Source organism: Falco cherrug, chromosome 1 (genome assembly GCF_023634085.1).
Source record: "Falco cherrug isolate bFalChe1 chromosome 1, bFalChe1.pri, whole genome shotgun sequence".
Taxonomy (NCBI): domain Eukaryota; kingdom Metazoa; phylum Chordata; class Aves; order Falconiformes; family Falconidae; genus Falco; species Falco cherrug.
The window spans coordinates 109,935,198-109,954,540 of record NC_073697.1 but is presented as its reverse complement, the minus strand read 5'-3'; the positions used below and the strand labels follow the sequence as shown (position 1 = coordinate 109,954,540).

At 41.2% G+C, this 19,343-nt stretch overlaps 1 protein-coding gene and 2 non-coding genes across 3 annotated transcripts in view; all 3 read left to right on the top strand.

Moving 5' to 3' along the window:
- The window catches only part of TEX14 (testis expressed 14, intercellular bridge forming factor), a 32,341-nt gene that overhangs the window by 2,570 nt on the left and 10,428 nt on the right, over window positions 1-19,343 (top strand). The window contains exons 2-22 of the mRNA XM_055700692.1: window positions 2,396-2,510; window positions 2,829-2,994; window positions 3,737-3,873; window positions 4,569-4,650; window positions 5,087-5,217; window positions 6,035-6,148; window positions 6,602-6,725; window positions 7,547-7,725; window positions 8,879-9,030; window positions 9,841-10,031; window positions 10,230-10,380; window positions 10,709-11,694; window positions 12,396-12,502; window positions 13,647-13,726; window positions 14,272-14,520; window positions 15,068-15,165; window positions 15,489-15,656; window positions 16,217-16,310; window positions 17,018-17,108; window positions 17,964-18,026; window positions 19,113-19,240. Coding sequence (XP_055556667.1) covers window positions 2,396-2,510; window positions 2,829-2,994; window positions 3,737-3,873; window positions 4,569-4,650; window positions 5,087-5,217; window positions 6,035-6,148; window positions 6,602-6,725; window positions 7,547-7,725; window positions 8,879-9,030; window positions 9,841-10,031; window positions 10,230-10,380; window positions 10,709-11,694; window positions 12,396-12,502; window positions 13,647-13,726; window positions 14,272-14,520; window positions 15,068-15,165; window positions 15,489-15,656; window positions 16,217-16,310; window positions 17,018-17,108; window positions 17,964-18,026; window positions 19,113-19,240 — 3,606 coding nt within the window. The remainder of the gene's footprint in view (window positions 1-2,395; window positions 2,511-2,828; window positions 2,995-3,736; window positions 3,874-4,568; window positions 4,651-5,086; window positions 5,218-6,034; window positions 6,149-6,601; window positions 6,726-7,546; window positions 7,726-8,878; window positions 9,031-9,840; window positions 10,032-10,229; window positions 10,381-10,708; window positions 11,695-12,395; window positions 12,503-13,646; window positions 13,727-14,271; window positions 14,521-15,067; window positions 15,166-15,488; window positions 15,657-16,216; window positions 16,311-17,017; window positions 17,109-17,963; window positions 18,027-19,112; window positions 19,241-19,343) is intronic.
- On the top strand, window positions 265-475 carry LOC114016041 (small nucleolar RNA U3). The gene has a single exon (XR_003560306.2). It is a non-coding gene; the product is annotated as a small nucleolar RNA U3 (small nucleolar RNA).
- On the top strand, window positions 1,887-2,097 carry LOC114018131 (small nucleolar RNA U3). The gene has a single exon (XR_003563556.1). It is a non-coding gene; the product is annotated as a small nucleolar RNA U3 (small nucleolar RNA).

Sequence of the window (19,343 nt, the reverse complement as noted above, 5' to 3'; positions counted from 1 at the left end):
CGGCTGCGGAGAACGGAGGCGGGGCAGCGCGCCTGATTGGGCGTCTGAGGCAGAAGATGTAAATGAGGGGGCGGGATCCCACTCGCGCCACGCGCGGCGCTGCCCTGGGCCGCGGGGCGGCTCCGTGGGGTCGGGCTCGCGGGTGCGCGGCGGCGCGGCGCGGGCGGGAGCGCGGGGGTCCGGCGCGGGTGCGCGCGTGGTGGTGTCCGTGTGGTGGAGGGCGGTGCGCGGCGGTGGGGGCTGTCGCGCGGCGGTTGTGGCGTTAAGACTATACTTTCAGGGATCATTTCTGTAGTTGGTCACTAGAGGAGAGTGATCTTCCCTGATCGGCGTCACAAGCCACGAGGAGGATGGTTGTGCTTTCTCCTGAGCGCGAAGCGGGTGTGCGGTGCTGCTTGTGCAGGGACCGCCCACCATTGATGACCGTTCCTGCCTCCTTCGGGTGGCGGGAGGGAGAGAGCACGGGCTGAGTGGTTTGTGCCCCTTTTTATTGTTCGTTTCAAAAATAGTTGGATGGTGGTGCGGGGGGCGCCTGGTGCACTTGCGGGGTGCGCGACGACCGGGGTGGGTGCAGCACAGTGAGCTACAGCAGGCTGCGTCGGGGGGAGTCGCGGGCCTGTGCAGGTGCAGGCAATGTGCTTTAGTGCTGTCGGGGAGGGGTGGAGAGCATGCTGGGGCCAGGGGGACACTGCACTGGCTTCACCTGGGATAGAGTAAATTTTTTTCTTAGTATCTGTTGCAGCGCTGTGTTGTGAATTTGGGGTGAGAGTAGTATTGATAGCGCACCTGATGGTTTTGGTCGTTGTTTGATAATGTTGATATTTAAAGTCAAGGACTCTTCAGTTATTTGAGCTTGCCAGTGGTAGGGCTGGAGGGGACACAGCAAGGACAGCTGACCCAAACTAGCCAGAGGGATATCCCGTAACATATGACGTCACGCTGTCTGTAAGCTGGAGGAGGAAGGCACATTTGGTGTTAAGGCATTTGTTTGTCCAAGTAACCGTTACATGTGATGGAGCCCTGCTTTTCTGGGATGGCCGAACGCCTGCCTGCTGATGGAAAGAAATGAAAAATTCCTGTTCTGCTTTGCTTGCGCACACGGCTTGTGCTTTATCTATTAAATTGTTCCTGTCTCAACCCTCGTATTTTACATTCCTTTATGATTCTCCTTCCCATCCCTCTGACTGTGGTGGGAGTGAGCGAGCAGCTGTGTGGCACTTAAGTCACCAGCTGGCATTAAACCAGGACAGGGACCCTGCTTTCCTCTGGCACACCATGCTTTCCCTGGAAGGCTGGGCATGGGGCCGCGGGCGTCGCACGTTGGCCTTGCAGGGGATTAGGCAGGAGCTGCTCACCCTTGGCACAGAGTCACCGAGCGGCGTGGGCGCCGGGCCTTCAGGGGCCACCCCGGCCCTGCGCAGGTCGAGCGTGCTCGCCACTTGATGTTGTGTCACTCGTGCCGGGGCGCCCCGGGCCTGGACTGCCAGGACTGCTGATGGAGGGAACGCTGCGCGCGGTGCGGGTCCCGGGGCTTCTTCAAGGGGGCCCGGGGAACGCGGCCGAAGCGTTTCCCGCAGCCCCCGGGCGGGCGGCACGGCGCCTCGTGCGGAGCCCGGGGCCGCTGCGAGAGGGCGGGCCTGGATTAGAGGCGCCCCTGATTGGGCGTCTGAGGCAGAAGATGTAAATGAGGGGGCGGGATCCCACTCGCGCCACGCGCGGCGCTGCCCTGGGCCGCGGGGCGGCTCCGTGGGGTCGGGCTCGCGGGTGCGCGGCGGCGCGGCGCGGGCGGGAGCGCGGGGGTCCGGCGCGGGTGCGCGCGTGGTGGTGTCCGTGTGGTGGAGGGCGGTGCGCGGCGGTGGGGGCTGTCGCGCGGCGGTTGTGGCGTTAAGACTATACTTTCAGGGATCATTTCTGTAGTTGGTCACTAGAGGAGAGTGATCTTCCCTGATCGGCGTCACAAGCCACGAGGAGGATGGTTGTGCTTTCTCCTGAGCGCGAAGCGGGTGTGCGGTGCTGCTTGTGCAGGGACCGCCCACCATTGATGACCGTTCCCGCCTCCTTCGGGTGGCGGGAGGGAGAGAGCACGGGCTGAGTGGTTTGTGCTCCTTTTTATTGTTGGTTCCAAAAGTAGATCGGTCGTAGTACGCAAGCATCCATGTTAATACCTTGCCTGTGCTATTTATACATGAAAACGTGGACAAGCAGTCCGTGATTTGTATAGAAAGTTACAAAGAAAGTAGTTTGCTTTTTTTTCAGTTCCTGTTAATATCATTATGTTTCCATATCTCAAGGATCTCAGAGGGAAACAGTCAGTTTCAGTGTTAATGAACCCTTGCCTTTTATTTGAGGTGGAGGGGAACAAGCACTTCCCTTGTCATCTTTTGTTTTCTTATAGGTGTTTTTGTGGATGCTGTAAATTCCATGGGCCAGACTTCTCTCTTCACTGCTGCATTGCTGGGTCTTGATAAAATAGTGGATGTGCTGTTGGATTATGGCTCAGACACTAATCAGTTAAGTATAAAAATAATTTTTTTTTCCCCCGGAACTTGAAATTAGTTAACGTTTATTCTTTTAGTGGTTTTTGCCAATATAATACACAATATTCACCTTATTGAATAAATGCTTAACACACATGCTACCATTATTTGGCTACTATAGCCAAAATTCCTCAGAGGTAAGTAAATGCATAGTTTTTCCTGATTTTGTGTTGTATGTGGTTGTTTGGGAGTATGTAAATATTCTAGGTATGCTACTTTTTTCCCCAGAAGCAGAGCTGGCTGATAGTAGTAGGGGTTGGGTTGAAACATTTCTGCTTTAACATTCCTCAGTCGCTGTTATGATGGAAGCACCCCAGTCCATGCAGCTGCATTCTCAGGAAAGCAGTGGATTCTTAGCAAGTTATTGGATGAAGGAGGTGATCTGCGAGTACATGATAAAGATGGCAAAAATCCTCAGTACTGGGCTATGTCAGCTGGAAAAGAAAGCAGTACTCAGGTATGTGTGTGTAATATGTGTGCTAGATAGGCACGACTTCATCTTAAAGTGAAGAAACTCCAACATTGCAGGGAGAAATTCTTGGCTTTTACACAATGGATAATTCTTTAACGTTATTTTGCAGTGTGAGTAATGCTATTTTGCAGGCATTGTGATGCAGATTATTTAAGGTTTTGCTCAGGTGCAGGGGCATGTGTGTCTGTAACTTGCAAGGACCTTTATGTGTGAGCGTGTAGTGAGGAGAATGACAGGCCCTTGGTTTTGATCCCTGGCGTATGTCATTTGTTTGCATGTATGTCCAAATTTGGGGGTAAACGTGAAGTAGTTTTCAAGTGTATCTCAGTCTGTGCATGAGCAGTGTCAGCAAATGTGTAATTATTGCTAGCATGGTAGTGAAATGCAGTATCAAGAAGGCTTATTCATGACCGCAATATTGATTTAAAACTTACAGTACTCCTCTTCCCTGTTATTACAATGCTGCTTTTAAAAAGAAATTTGATACTACAGTCTTCAGCGGGTGAATGTTTTGAAAGTTAGTCATCTGGTGTTTGAAGTAAGCTTTCTCTTACATTTTCATGTAACTGATTTTCTTCAAGGTTTTCTGTGTATGGGTGTCTTGAAATGGCTATTTAAATATTGCAAGTAACTGGTTTTTCAGTAGTCACGATCTATTCATTTAAAGTGGTTTATCTTGCAGTTCTGAAGGATTTTTTTTTGGTTTTTCCTTCCCTCTCCTCCCTAGATGCTGGAATTTATACAGCGTTGTACATTCCACATGCAGGCTGCCGTTCAGAAGTTTCCCTCTGATCTGCTCAGGAAAGTTGGCTCATCAAAAGCACTGGTCTGCAGTCCATCTAGATTTGGTGGTCTTGTTCAAGGGTAAGAATAATTTCCAAGCACTGGGGGGCGGAGGTACAAGGGCTTTTGCTTCCATATTCTATTATCTTAAAATTAAAATGTTCATGTTTCTTTTTGACAAAGTCAGATTTAAAACCAATGTGTGTTAGGAATTATGATACTTTTTATTTCTGTTGTGAGAGTTCCAAATAGAAACTTGATAGCTGTAAATATTTGCATATTAAGATATACTCTTGAAATCAGGAACATGAAGTACTGGATTTCAATAGTATCAAAATGGCAGTAACATGGAGTAGTTTGTTTCTTGACCTTTTAATGTCACTGCAAATCTTTTGGGTGTGTTTCCAGCTGTTTCAAGAGCTTTTATGTCAGATACATGTCAGTCAAAACACATACTTGTGAATAAAAAACAATGCAGGACACCTCTGTATATAGAGTTGTTGTTTTTTTTTTTAAATAGACTGTCTTGCTTTAAACAGATATATATCGTAATGGTGTATCTAAAAAGTTTGAATGAGTTGTGCAATAATTTGGAATTTCAGCATCCACATTACACTTTTTGTGTGAGACCAGTCAAATGCAACATTTGAAATAATATGGCTGTTGCTGAATTTCTGTATTTTTCTCTCTTTTTTTTTTTTTTTTTTTTTTTTTGTATTTTACTCAAAGCCTTGGCGTATTAGTTACCCTTATTTGCTTATGTTTTTGATACTTAGAAATGCTGACAGTCCTCTGGGTAGATTTCTAAAACATGGAGCTAATGCAGCCAAGAACATTTACAGCTTTGGTTTTGGGAAGGTAAGATGCTATGGATAATGGTTTTCTAATGATACTGGTACAGTTTTTCAGAGTCACATGTTCTTCAGAGTAGTTATCCCACCTGTTTTTAATTTTTAGTGTGTTCTTCTGAAACGGCGGGAAAAGTTGTAGAGAGCACAAATATGCAGGCCTTTAATAGGCTCTGTCAGAGGAGGCTGTTTTGGAACAGGCAATAGAAACTCCCCTTTTAAATGTCATCTGTGGGAGTTCTTAATGACTGTTTCTGCTTTTCCTATTTCAGCTTCACTAGAAAGTTAAGCATTTGACATAGATATCTTAACACTGCATTTTGACGCTTTGGCTGATGCTGCCATTGCAGGCATTACACTCAGGTTTTGAGTGATCTTGCGGCAGACGTGACCGATCTTGGGAGCTGTTACATATTCCTTTTGGTTATGGCCTGGTGGTGTTTCAGTTTTATCTTGCAGGCAATGGGCATCTAGGGTACTTGACATCTCTCCCTATTATTGGGGAAAAAGACGTGGTTCAGGCAGATGATGAACCAGCATTTTCTTACCATGTTGGACCATACATGATCATGTCAAAGTAAGTAGAATCAAAGGGATTTTGGCCCCTCTAGTGTATATCTGTTACTATGAAGCAGCAAGTTGTTGTAATAAATGCTTTGAGTAATTTTCCTTGTCTATTCTATATTAATCTGCTGCTTTCTGCTTGCAACTTGTTTTCTGCAGTCCACTGATTAGTATCTTCTTTAGACTCCCTTGATACCTGTAGGTTGCTCTTGCCCCTTCCTGCAATATTAACCCAGTTACAATTACTCACTGATAGCTGTGTTTCAGTACTGATTTGTGGTGGGAAATATGTTGCTGGGATTGCACAGATTGCATTGCTAAGTGTTTAGTCCTTGTAATTGTTGGGTGAGGCCTCAGACCTCTGGATGTCCATGTCTGCAGCCTACTTGCTCAAATCTGTGGTGAAAAGAGAGTTGTAAGTGCAGACCGAGCCCTTTTTTTCTCTCTTGTATTGTGTAGCGAGTAGTTGTGCCTCAGAGTCATCCAGAGAATTTACAAATTGGTGATTTAATCTTCCCAAAGCTCTGGCTTGTATCACAGTGGGCTAACCACCTTTTAGTGAAAGGAGTTCTAAATTGTCCTTGTTCTTTACCTTGGGTCATGGAAGGGTAGCATCTTTGGACAGCAAACCTGTCCTGCTACATCCAGTCTTTAACAGGACAGGAATTGCTTGTCAGTTTGAAAAAGTATATGTGACAGCCAGGATCATCAAATTAATGTTGCTAACAGTAGGAGACAGCACCAAAGCATTTAAGAATTCCAAAATTATTTGTAAGTCATGCTATAACTGGAAAAAAATAACTGCTGAAAGCATCCTCTTCTCCTTGTAGCTTGATGTGGGGAGGCAGCAGAGTTACAGTGAAGGAACTCAGCTTTGAGCCCCATCAGAGCTGTAGTAAACTACGCTTAGCTGATCTTCTCATTGCAGAGCAGGAACATAGTAGGTAAGAAAGAATGTGTGGTAGCCACATGTGCTCCTGGGATTTGGGTGTTCCCAGTGATGTGAGGAAATGTGATCTCTTAAAAGGGAGAACTGTTAGGCTGTGGTTCCACTTTCTCTCCAAATAAGAAACGCAGGTGTCTCTCTTATCCTGTCTCTTCCCACTCCATTTACTCCCAGCGGGTAATACAGAAAGGTGGTACTTTGTTCTCATATGTCTGGATGAATGCTTCATTGCACATTTCTTGGATGGCTTATTTATAGATTCTCCTAGTTGTGACCCTAAACACGGTTTCCTAAATGCCTCCTAATCTACAGTTCTTTTAAAATGTTGGGTATTTTAAGGAAAAGTTAGAAGCATTCACATTGTATTGGTAACTACACCTAGAAGACCAGTACTCTTTCTCTTTTAGTCTGAGTTGCCTTACAGTTTTTTCTTTTTCCTCTCCCTTTGCAGTAAACTCCGTCATCCTCATTTGCTACAGTTGATGTCTGTCTGTCTGTCTAGTGACTTGGAGAAAACCCGTTTAGTATATGAAAGGGTTAACTTTGGTTCTCTGTACAGCATCCTTCATGAAAGGGTAATTGGAATACTTATTTTTTAAATAGTAATTTATTGAGAGGAAGAAGTTAGTAACTACATCTAACATCTTTACTCAAAGAACAAGAAGACAAAATCATCAGTCTTTGCGTCTGGGTTTCTATCTCATTGTACAGTATCAGATACTCTGTGTAAGCTGGTAAAGTTTGTAATTGGCAAATACTTCAGTTAATGTTTAGGTGCAGTTGCACTGATATTTTTTTTTTTTGTTTGTTTGTTTAGTGACAGTCTTAAAAAGGCTGCTGTTAAATTCAGTTGAACTTTTAATCTTCTGCATGTGGTTGTATACTGTAAATGTGGTGAGACCAGCTTTTGCCCTTGAATATTTGTGTGTAGTACATTGCAAGCTGCCTGTGTATGACAGTGAATGCTTGAACTCAATTCTGGTTCATTCTTTTTCTTTTTTTTTTTTTTTGAATCAACTGATCTGTGTTTTATTGTTCAATATTTTTCTCTTCTCTTTTTAGCAGTTAATCGCTGTTTTATTTCTTTTAACTGTTTGAATGCAGACATCTGAGTTACTGGAGAAACTGCAGCCAAAGGCATTTCGTTGCATTCTGCTTCAGAGTGAATTTTGGCATAGTCAATATCTTTTTTTTTTTTAATTACTTTTAACAGTATTACTAGTTGGTATGGTTGGTATTGAGAATGAACATTATTTAGCAAGTGCAATTTGTCTGAGTTTCACTATGTTATGTTTCATGTTTGCTTTCTTTGCCTTCTTGTGTACAATGATAGTTTTCCCCTATATCAAGCTTTAAAGACCTGCAATGCAAATTTGGTACTCTGTTATTTTTTCAGCGTACAGAATTCCCAGTACTGCACATAGAGACGATTTTGCATGTGCTGCTTCAAATTAGTGACGCTTTGCGTTTTCTACACTCCCGTGGATTTATCCACCGCTCTGTTACCTCCTATGCTATTCAAATTGTTTCTTCTGGCGAGGCAAAGCTATGCAACTTGGAATACATGATAGAGAGGTAAAGAACTTCCTCACTGTTTCTGTGAAAGGGACAAACACAAAGTCAAATTTAATGCTACGTTCTGCTGAAGTGCCTCTTTTCATGACTAGGGATTCCTGCCTCTGAGTTGGGCAGCAGAGTTACAGGAGTGAAGAACTCCAAATTATTACTGCTCAGGTACATTAACTTTCCCACAGGCAGTATGGCAAGTTTTGGGAGGACTTAGTTTCTATGTTATAACTGTCTGAAAATAGATACTAGTAACAGAAGCAGCTCTTTACTGCAGTATAAAAATACCATCATAGAAAAACAGAGCCTAATTGTGCAGAATGGAGATGAAATTCCTCTTTGAGTTACTAATTCTGCTGCTGGGCTGGAAATAATTTGTCTCCTGTTGTTATACTGAACTTGTGCTTGTGGAGGCTTACCTAAAATCATTGAAGATTCCACACTGGGTAGTAATTAAGTGTCACCTCTGACAAAAAGTATCTTTTATGAGGGACACCATTAATCTAGGTAAATTATTAATTATATATGTTTTTTACTTCTTTCCTGTATTGCAGTCTGATTAGAAAGGAAGTAAATGGCTGGTTAGACTGTAAGGAAAGAGAGTAAAATTGATAATAAACAAAAACTTGCAGATGGTAGTGTCCTGAAAGGAGGAAGGATACTTGTTAACCTCCTTGCAAGCTGAATTTGTTAATAAATCTTGGTGATTTCTTGGCTATTTCACAGTAAGCTGAATCGGAAATGTGTAACAAAGCCCCTGTAGTTAAATGTGAGGAGGAATTTATCATCTAGACATGTATATACATTGCAAAATATTGACAAGATAGGTAGCACCTTCTTGTATTTTGTCTGTGGTCAGAGAACTCTGGCCAGAGCTGAAGGGTTGCTTGTAAAGTTCCTATTGGGAAATTTTCACCTTTCTCTGATTTGTGTAAATTTGTTAAAGGAGGTGTTACTTTCACCAGAAATTCTTTGTTGTAGTGTACCACTATACACTTACTGGCATGGAAATACTACACATTTTTATTTACAGGCATGCACTGGGAGGTATTTAAACCAAAAGCAGATACAACGAACTCAGATGTATCATTCCAAAAGGTATACCTTTTAGTTCAGCATGCTGTATGTCCCAATTCACAGCTTTTTTTTTGTCTTTATACAGCAGAGATGGTGGAGAACACAGTGATCTGACACGTATTCCTGTCCCAGTCCAGCTGTATAAGTGGTGCTCTCCTGAAGTAATCCTTGAAAAAGTTGTCACAGTCAAATCGGATATTTATAGCTTCTGTACAGTACTGCAGGAGGCCTTGACAGGTATTATCTATAGGTTTAGGCTTTTGTCACTGGGGTAACCCACTGAATGTTTTCAATGCAGACTGTCAGCCTCCTAATGTCTGTTTAACTCCCTTGTATGACTGGATAAAACCTTGCTGTGATGGCTCATGCAGAGTTGACTTGGAAAAGGAACCCTCCAGGCAAAAAAACCCTCCAAATGTTAATGGCAATAGCAAAGACTACTGGAAACTTTTGTAAAATGTAATCAGGAAACGTAAAATTGTATAACTAAAGGATAAGATTAATGGTTGGTATTAGAGAGATTCAATTTTGTGTATGGTGTTTTTCTGCTGTTTATCTATCTTCTTTATAGGAGGACAGCAAAATGTTAACTCTTTGCAGTGTGCAAAATGAGCCTGTATAGCTTTCATCTTTTTGATCACTATGATAACTTACAGATAATGTATTGCTGTTGTTATTGCAGATAATGGATATTTTGTATTGATTTTGACTATTTTGGCAGTGAAACGGGATAAACAATTACCCTAAAAATTAAACCTTCTATTAGCTAGTTGGTCATGAAGAATCTGGAGTGTGGTTTACAGTGTAACTGTCCTCTAGAGATTGCTTTCAGCTTCTTTAAAGCATCCACTGCTGAAATAAGATAGGAAGGAGATTGAAGACTGGACTGAGTGCTCATTTGGTTTGTGACAGTCGTAAATTAGGGAGTATGCAGGCAATAATGCTTCAGTATCTCTGATTGGTTTTTTTTTGTTGTTGTTGTTTTTGTTATTTTCATTAACACTGACATACAGCTTGTGACATGAGTTCTATATTTATGTCTTGCAGAGACTCCTCCCTGGAAAGGTTTTGAAGTCTCTGTTATTAAACAGCTCATAATTTCCGGACAACAGTTAGAAGCAGATGTCAGACTTCCTATGCCCTATTATGGTATCATAAAATCAGGGCTAGAACCTAAACAGAAGAATCGCTCCATGAAACTTCAGGATATTCAATATATACTGAAAAATGACTTAAAGGTGACTTCCAGGGTTGGTAGGCTTTCATGTATTTAAAACAACAGTTTTGTGTCCATTCAGATTCAAGTTTTATTTCTTAAATCTATATGGGAGGCAATCCAAACATTGAGTATCCTGAGGCAAACCACCTTAAAAGTGAAGGTAGAGACAATGAACTGTCAAATATAGTTGTCTTTTGTTCCATTTTTTGTATTGCAGGATTTAGTTAAGTCTCAAACTGGTTGTGCTGATGAAGTGTCAAAAGCGCAAAGACCGGCTGTTTTTGCAGATGTGAACATCTGTTTGGCATCAGCTTTTAGCTACCAAAAGAGCACACAAGAGTTGCAGGGAAAACAGATAACTGAGGCTGGTAAGTTTCTCTACCAAGATGTCAGGTGTCCCTCCCTTAGCATGTTCCTCAGTTTAGTTAAACAACTAAAATGTGACACTTACAGATTTTATGACTTAGCTTGAAAATAGCAAGCAGTCAGCTTTGGAGCCTAGCTACCACCCTAATTGTTAATCTAAACTCAAGACTGTAAGACTGGTTAATATTTGAAGTTCACACACTCTGTTTTCAGCAGTGGTATTAAATGTTGCTTATGTAATCTCTGAAAGACATTAGCTCCTAAATTTACAAAAGCAGTGTGTTTGGACATCTGGAGAAAAGGCTTAACACTTATAAACACATTTTTCAGACAGCTCTACTGCCCCGAGGTACTCTCTTTTTCCTGAGGAGAGTATTGCTTTAGTGGAGCAAGAGGCATCAACCAATCTACAGCCGGTTGCACAGGACAAAAATTGTGGTGTAGCTCCTGAACTCCACACGGCTCTCAGTGTCAGTGATATGGATGACAGCCTCTGTAGCTTTGAAATCAATGAAATCTTTGCCAGTTACCCAGAACTTCATGAAGACTTCCTGGAAGAAGGAGTTGGATTAGGTCAAGCTCTGAAGGATGAAAAAAGGCAGCGAAAGGAAGAATATAAGGCTACCCTCAGAGACCTGTATGCATCCCCTCAAGTGCGCTGTGAGGAAGAGCCAGTTCACGAGGAAGGTGGCTTTTCAGAATCGGGTACAGAGTACACTACAGAGGAGGAGGAGAGGGTAAGTGAGGCCTCTGATGTATGCATGCTGGCACAGGTGAGAGGAGATGCTGGGAGAAGAATGAGTAGTCTGGCCCAAAATGAGCAGCACACCAGCAAGTGTGTCCTTAATTTAAAGATTGTCCAGAGCCTGTTGCAGCAGGCAGCAGATTCCATGTGCAGAATGGAGGAGAAACTGGACAAATTAAAGGCCACCAAAAAGCAAAAGAAGCTGCTCCAGGAAATCGGAATGAATCAGCTTTCTAAGCAATTTTTTCAAGACAGACACTGGAAGAGACCTGATGATACTTCCCAAAACACGAATAGCCCTTTTTCTGGAGTTAATATTTTTTTATGGAAGGCTATAGGTCCACCATCAAGTGACTATATTCCACCATTGATAACGTGTCAGGCACAAGGAGCACTGGATGGAGACCATTTCCAAGCTGTTTCAAAGACAGCCATGGATATGGAGGCAATTCAAAATGAAAAGTGGAAGTGCTTTCATGAGAATTATAGGAGTGAAAATGGAAACAACGATCACAATCTCGCCTTCAGTGTGGAGAAAAGCCTGAATGATCAAATGAGCCTAGACCATGAGGTAAAGTGTTAAGCAGGGGGACTGTATATATCGCTTCTGTATTCCTTAGAAGGTAAAGAGATGTAGTTATGGATGGCGTCCAAGAGGAGGGATGAATCTGTCTCTTAAAATATATACACTTACTGTGTACATTATATATATATATATATATATATATATGAATGAAAACAGTCAGCTCAGCAGTGCAATTGAATTTTCTTCTTTCTCCCTACCCCCTAGTTCAGTCAGGAGGGAATAAAATCCTGTATGAAAATGGAGGTGGGACTGTCAGGGAAAAGGGCAAGCGGAGACAGATTTTTGTTTGTATGCTTAGTTCTGGTGGTCTAAGCTGTTGTTAGTAACAGCTTCTAGATAGCTTTCATTATTAAATACCAGTCACTGACAATGCTTAGCCCAAAGAGAGAGAAATTAATGTACTTACATAGGAATAATCTTGAGTCATTGAGGTCCACTCATCTGTGAATTACATGTTACGACTGTCTGCCTGCGTATATATGAAACCTCCTGTAATTCCAGGGCAGAGTTTTTACTAGGCTAGGGCCTGGAGTTACCATCCTTTCTTATGAGCAGTGCTACTAAAGTATAACCTAGGGAATAAAGTTTGCATGGTCTTGTTCTTGGTATATCTCATAGACATCTCAACTAGTAATTACTGGAATACATGAAGTGTGCTGAATCATGGCTTGTTGGACTCATTTCAGCATTTACTCCCACGTGTATCTGTAAGATGCAAAAAAAAGTTCAACTTGCAGTGTCAGAGAGGAGGTGATTCACATTCTGCAGCAAGTGGAAGTGAAGAAGAGAGGTGGTGAGTTTTGATCGTATTCACAGAAGAGTTAATTCTAGCAGATTCATCTTTACACAGCCACTGTTGAAAGTAGGCACATCCAGGATCAAGGATGGCATTAGATGTTTTTTCAGTAAGTGAAAAGCCATCTGTCCAGTTAGGGCCCTACTGTGAGTCACTGTCAGCTGCAGAGCTGACGGGGTAACTGCTGCGACAGGGCAGTTGCTTTTAGAGTGGCATTCAGACAGATTTCAGATGCCTCTCTGATGAAGGTCAGTGGTCCAAAACTGTAACAGTGCCTAAGGAGAGCAACCTAGTAAGTTACTAGTAAGGGTGGTTCTCCTCCCTCTGCAGAGCCTCATTCAATACTTAGTAGAAATAGTTTGGTGTCGGACTAGGACCTATGTTAGAGGCTGTGGAACAGTCTTGCTAAACCTAGTGAGGACAGAGTATCCATCCATTACTGTTACATTTACTGTGCTTTTTAATGTTGTCCCTTTGTATTTCTCTGTGTGGGTAGAAAGTACATGTTAAGAGCTCTTGGCAAAACTTGTCCAAATTAATCTATTAGTGGGAAAGATGGAGACCAATACCTCCTTCAGTGTTCAGGTCAAATCAGTCAGGAAAACCATTGCAGTTTTTAAGTTGATTCATGACCCAGTTGGATCAGTAGGACCTGTTGGTAAAGGACATACCTGGTTAGAACAACAATCGGCCAGATGTTTCGTGTGGTTAGATGGTCAAGTGAACAAGCTCTGGATTGGAATCAGATTGGAGGCAGGATTGTTGGTATTCAAGTCTGAAGTTCTGAGTATCTTCAGTTGTCCACTGATCACCTTACTGACCGGAATAAAACACATCTACATGGCATTCCTTGTCTGTTAGTGTTTATATAGATACATCATCTGAAGGCAGTTGACAGCTCTTGAAATCTAGATTTTCATGTACAGCTTGTCTGGTTAATCTATAATAGACCTAAATAACTGTCTGTGCTTTCTAAGTTTCTTACGGCTCAATCTGCTAGTTCTGTTGGATTCTTAAAACATGTGTGCTCTCAGCCTTTTAATTAACATTAAAACAACTTCTAGTCTTTTACTGACTTGGGAATACTTAATACACTTGTGCGTTAACGGAGTTTGATGCGTTTCATAACGATTTATTATAGGTGCTATCCAAAATCAAGATCTGAAATTTACAGTACAAAAATAAGTGAGGAGAGAAGGATGATTCAATCAGAATGGAGGAGTAAGTAAATCCATGTTAACTTGGCATTAATGTTAGCAAGTCTTACTGCAGTGCATTGAAATTTACACATTTTCTTACTTAAGAAAGGTCTCTCTGCCTTAATTGCTGAAGCTGTTCTTGGATGAAAACCAAATGAGTAGGATCCTGTGTCTTGCACATTCAGGGCATAAAATAATTACAATGCCATTAAAATGGCTTGAATATAAAGCTCAAGGTATTTCTGTTCCTGTTTTGGAGGATGTCAGGGAGGGACAGCATAGGAATTTAGAACGGGTAGTATAGCAATGACCAGTGGATGGCAGTACAGGCATGAATAATTGCAAGCTTAACGAAAATGGTTCAGGTAAAGACTTGTCCATATCAATTTATGCAGGTTTTAAGCTTTCCTTAAAATAGAAGGAAGTGTTTAGCTCTTCTCGTGATAAAGGATTTTATGGGTTATAACTTCAGCATTTCCAAGTCTGCAGATACAATGAAACAGAGGGTATGCTTTAAAAAGTCCAGATTCTGTTGTGTCAGCTGGTAATTTTGTTCATTTTGTGTAGCTGAAGTAAAGCAAATGGCCAGAAGAGTGGCCTCAGGACAGCTAGAACTTGGCTGTCTGTATCCAGCAAGTGACTATACATCTGAAAGTGAAGCAGAGGGTATAAAGGAACCCTTTCAACATGTCACTGTTAGAGTCCAAAAAAGTAAAGACCAACAAAGATACAGATGGCAGACTGGTGATCCGGGCAGTGAGGACAGATCTGAATCTGAGGAAAGTGATCTGGAGTCTGCATTCAGAAGTTCTGGAGGTAAGGTTGAAAAACCAAAAATAATTTCTTCTCTTTTGTCTCTCTGTTTTCCAGCAGATTTCAGCTGCTGTGATTTTGTTACAATAATTGTCAATTTTACCTTCTAGAGTCTTGCCCCCAAAGCATGCCAATCACTCAGTCATTGGTGAACATAAATAATAGACTGGGTATTACATGTTAATAGGTGGAGGTAACATCCAGTGAGCTTGGAGGCCCTTCATTGTCATTGATTACTATCTACCAGCATGGGAGACAGGCAGCTCTCAAATCCATCAGTATGCTTTCACACTTCTGTTTCTTTCAGTTGGACTGCAGAGATGCTTTTTCTGTAGCAGCACAGTGGGTAGTGCTTTTGTAATAGTTACAGATGAAGGAATAAGGAAAACTTCACATGCCTAGATTAAGGACGTGAGCATTTAAATGTCATTTCTCCATGTTCCTGACAGACAATGTAGTTTTACTGTCTACTCATTGATATTCCATTAGTGGTTCAGATCACTCACTTCATGTTATTACCTAATAATTTTGTTCCATTCTGACATCCTAGGGAGAAGTTGCCAGTCGCCATCACAAGATGAAGTGGAGCCTGGAATAGCTATTCATATGAATTCAGTCCTTCCTCAGCAAGCTGAGAATCCCTCTAGAGTATGTATAGTAATCCAAGAAATCTCATTGCAGCTAGTTATCTGTAAAACCGTTTAGCCTGGTCTCTCCATGTTGCACAGTGAACTACCACAACAGCTGATCTTTTCAGGTGGTCTAACAATCCCCCGCCTCCCCTTTTTTTTTTTTTTTTGTTTGATTCTATAAACAATCAAGGTAATGTAAGGAGAGGAGCAGGAGGTAGGCTGAAACTCAACAAATACAATGACAATTTCAATTTCATGCAGTATTTGTTAACGTTATTGACTAAAATGTATATTAATAGAGAGTGGAGAAAGCATCTCATATGATGATGTCTTTCACAGGTACATTCATTCATACGTTGTTCCCTTAATTCATCTCCTGATGTGTCTGAAAAATTCTTGACTCCTGATCCTGATTATTTCTCTCCTCCTACTGCTCAGAGAAGTTCAGAACTAGAGGTAAAAATAACAGAAAAGACAGAAATGAAGCCTGTGTCAAGAATGTTGGAAGTAAGTTACGCAACATGTGGTTTTATTATGCTCCCATTTGATCTGAAGAAGAGCTGTAGAAAACAGCAGAATGATAGTTTTTATTCTTTCTTTTCTTTTGAAAAAATACTTACAAATAAAGATTTACCTAAAAGAAAATTCTAATCCTGTTCTTTTAAAACACGTACCCTCACCTGAATAAAACTGAAAAACAAAAAAACCCCCAAACAACTAAAACCCTGACTCCTAAAACACCAGGGGCATGTTTTCTGTAACTTGTTTACTAGGCAGTTAAATAATCTGTGGCTGAGCAGTTTTAGGCATTCATAATCTCAGCCTTGCCTTCGCAGCTCTCTCAACTATAGTACTCAATAGTCTTAAAAGAATCTTCATTCATTTCTTGATTCAAAACTATTGTATGTACTGTTCAATCCAATCCGTGCTATTTGCTGATAAACTCTTGAATTCAAAAGTTTCTCTCCATTTTGATTGTTGTGAACATCATCCTGTGAGAGTTGTCCTACCTTTCACAGCTTGTCTGGGAGAAACTGAATTTGCTTCCTTTTTCCCCCCTCCTTCAGACCTCAGATGCTGGGGACAAATTAGAAGATGCTTGTGAAAGATTTTTGCAGAAACTGTTACCTGAAGACGCAGGATCAGGTGCTCAGGTTTCAGGTAAATTTGCTTTTTCTTTTGAAGGCACTTTTGAGTCAGGCAGACAAAGTGGTTTTGCACTTAAATTTTTGTCAGCAGCACTCCTCTGTCAGAAGGCTGGAGCTTGATTCTTCAGGGTCACTTGGTCTCTTACTCATTATTTTAGTAAGAGTTCAGGACACTCAGGATTTTGGAAAATTTTGGAAGGTTTGGGATTTGCAGTCACTGAAATATTGTTGAATGCGATGATTATGTTGCTGTGTTTCAGTGAAAAAAAAACAGAACAAAACTCATTTGCAATCATTTTGTTTTTACCCTAGGGCTAAGATGAATCTTTTTATGCAGCTTGCTGTGGTGCTGGAAACTGAATTAGGCTTGTATTTACACATTAATATTCTTATTGCTGGAAGGATCTTGAGCTTAACCGTAAGAGCTGACACTGTGTGCGTGCAGAATAATGGAAGGATCATCGTTGTTTCTCTAGTCTGTTGCCTCTCAGCTCGAATTTGTAAATGTTGTGGTATTCCCCAGTGCTTCAGTGGTTGACTATCTGGCAGCTGTATGTTTATGAAAATGCGTCTTTAAAACACATTTGTCTTTTCACAACAACAAAGGTTACAAGAACCAAAAAAATTAATAAAGTTGCAATTTCCTGTTCAATGAGTTGTATTGCTTGCTTTTGTGTTTGCAAAACCCAGTAAGAGGGAACATTTGTTATTTGTATTCAGGAGGAAAAATGCTATTCTGCAGCACAGCAGTGCGGAACTCTGGCAGTAACACGCTAGGAGTGAATCAACTCAGCCATATGCCTGTAGCCAGGTACGTAGACTTACTTTCACCCTTACTTCAAGCATAGGTTAGGTTATAAAGTGTGCTCTCTTTTTGTAATTTTGCTTACATATCTAATATTCAAATAAGATGCCGCCACTGGTAATGATCATCTACATGTCGTTGTTACTTGCCAAGAAAATACTAAAAGGACTTTAACAAGTCTCGTGGGATTTTGTCTTTTACAGTGTTCAGTTGTGGTTTTGGTGGGGGTTTTCTGTTTTGTTTTTGCTTAATGAGGGAGCAAAAATAGGAAAATAAGTCATGTATGTATTACAATTCCTTTTACACTGATAAGCGACAGTCTCAAACAGAGCACAGATAATTCAAATTAAGGCTTCAGTCATCTGTTTTAATTTTGTTGTGCTTCGGTTTTGGAGCTCAAGCGGCATGAAGATCATGCCTTTTTCCTTTGTGTGGGAGCAATCCGATGCAATTATGCTCACTGTATCTTGCCTCCAGGTAACCTCAGCCTACACTTGGAGACTTCAGTCTCATCTGTCAAATGTGGGGTGTTTATATCCAGTATTTTTGTAAATCTTATATTCTACTAATACACAGAGATGTTGGTTAGACTCACCACCTCACACTGCAAGGGGTACTTTCACTTAAAGTGAAACACTCCTCACCCTGAAGTTCTTAAAAAAAGCCCTTAGCCTCCCTATAGCTTAGCTTTCATTGTGTTCCTCCTGAGTTAGCAGCTGCTCACTTTCTCTGAGCGTGGTCTGCCTCAGAGAGAAGGTAGTCCTTTAAAAATTTTGTGAGAGTGAAGACTAAATACATTTATTTTCATAATTCTCTGAGAGGATGAGTGAATATAATATGACCTTTCTTCCCTCATTCCAGTGTTGAAGCAGCACCAGAAGTGATACTGTGGGAGCCACCGGAAGAATGCAAAGAAAAAGATGAGTAAGAGCCACAGACCATTTTATATCAAAATTTCAGCAGTTGGTTATTATCATTGTAAAAGTTTTGTGTTGATGCAAAACAGGGAGTTGAGACAGACCAAAACTGAGAGACATCTGTCTGAAGTATTAAAGAAATATTTTCTTGTGATAAATTGGGAGATTGGTATAAAAGAGCTATCGCATACAGTTGTTTGAAGTATTTTCATATTTATAGGTAATTAACTTAGTGTTAATCTGGCTGTGCTTGTTGACATTAAAGTATTAGAATTCCTTGTTTCTTCTGTCCATGTGACACAGAAGAAATGAAATTACTTTAAAGAGCAAATTGTTAGTATGTAGCTAAATTAATTTTACAACAAAAATAGTCTTGTGATTGAGATTCTCAGGGAAGATTTGCAGAACAGGTTTGTGACTTAACTAGTAAAGTTAGTTCTTTTTACAGATAATGGGGATTTGCATAGAAATTAGTGATTTGGCAGCAGTGGGCATCTGTTCATTTCATGCTCTTCTGAGGACTATGTAATCCAGGGTGTATCTGCAGAAGATGTTGGTTTGCTTAATATAATCCCAGCCCTGCAGACACTTAAGAATTTTTATGACTTAGGTGGACATCACTGGCTCTGCAGATCTTTAGCAGTTTCAGTTTATCTGAGTAATTCTTTTAAAGGCTCCCAAGACCTACATTTTGTTTTAATTAATGGATCATTAATTTTTGTTAAACTTTGAGGTCTTCACGTGGCTTTGGAGAGACTTTTGTACCTAGTGGTTCACATTTGAAGTTCTTGCGCTTTCTGGAGGCAGTGTCCTGAGCTTGCTTTTATAGAGGTGTTATTAAAATTAAGAAATCCTGTAAAGGAGGGGAAAGCAAATAATTAACTTTTTTCTGTTTCTGCAAGATTATCAAAAAAGGTGATCTTTAGCCTTCCCAGAATTCTGTGGGAAGTTTTCAAAGGGAATGTCTTGTCTCCTTTCTCGAAAACTAGATAAAACTGAATAAAATTAAAGAACCTGAATATAGCAGAATTTAGTGATTCACAAGTGTAGGAAGTGGCTATTCTAACTGTCAGAACATCTTTCAATACTTCAGATCAGTGACAGATATTCAGGATTTGTCGAGTATCCCCTATGAGCAAGAGAACTATTACAGAGATGTAGACTGTAAAACGCCCAGAGTGAGTCATGTGCCAACAAGCGTCAGCACTCCGCTCAGCTCAGGTAACTGCAGAGGGAAAAGGAAGGACCCGTGAATTACTTAACCTTTCTGTGCCAGGAGTCAGACCTTTCTACCGAGATGTGCTGATACAAAAATCACTGATGT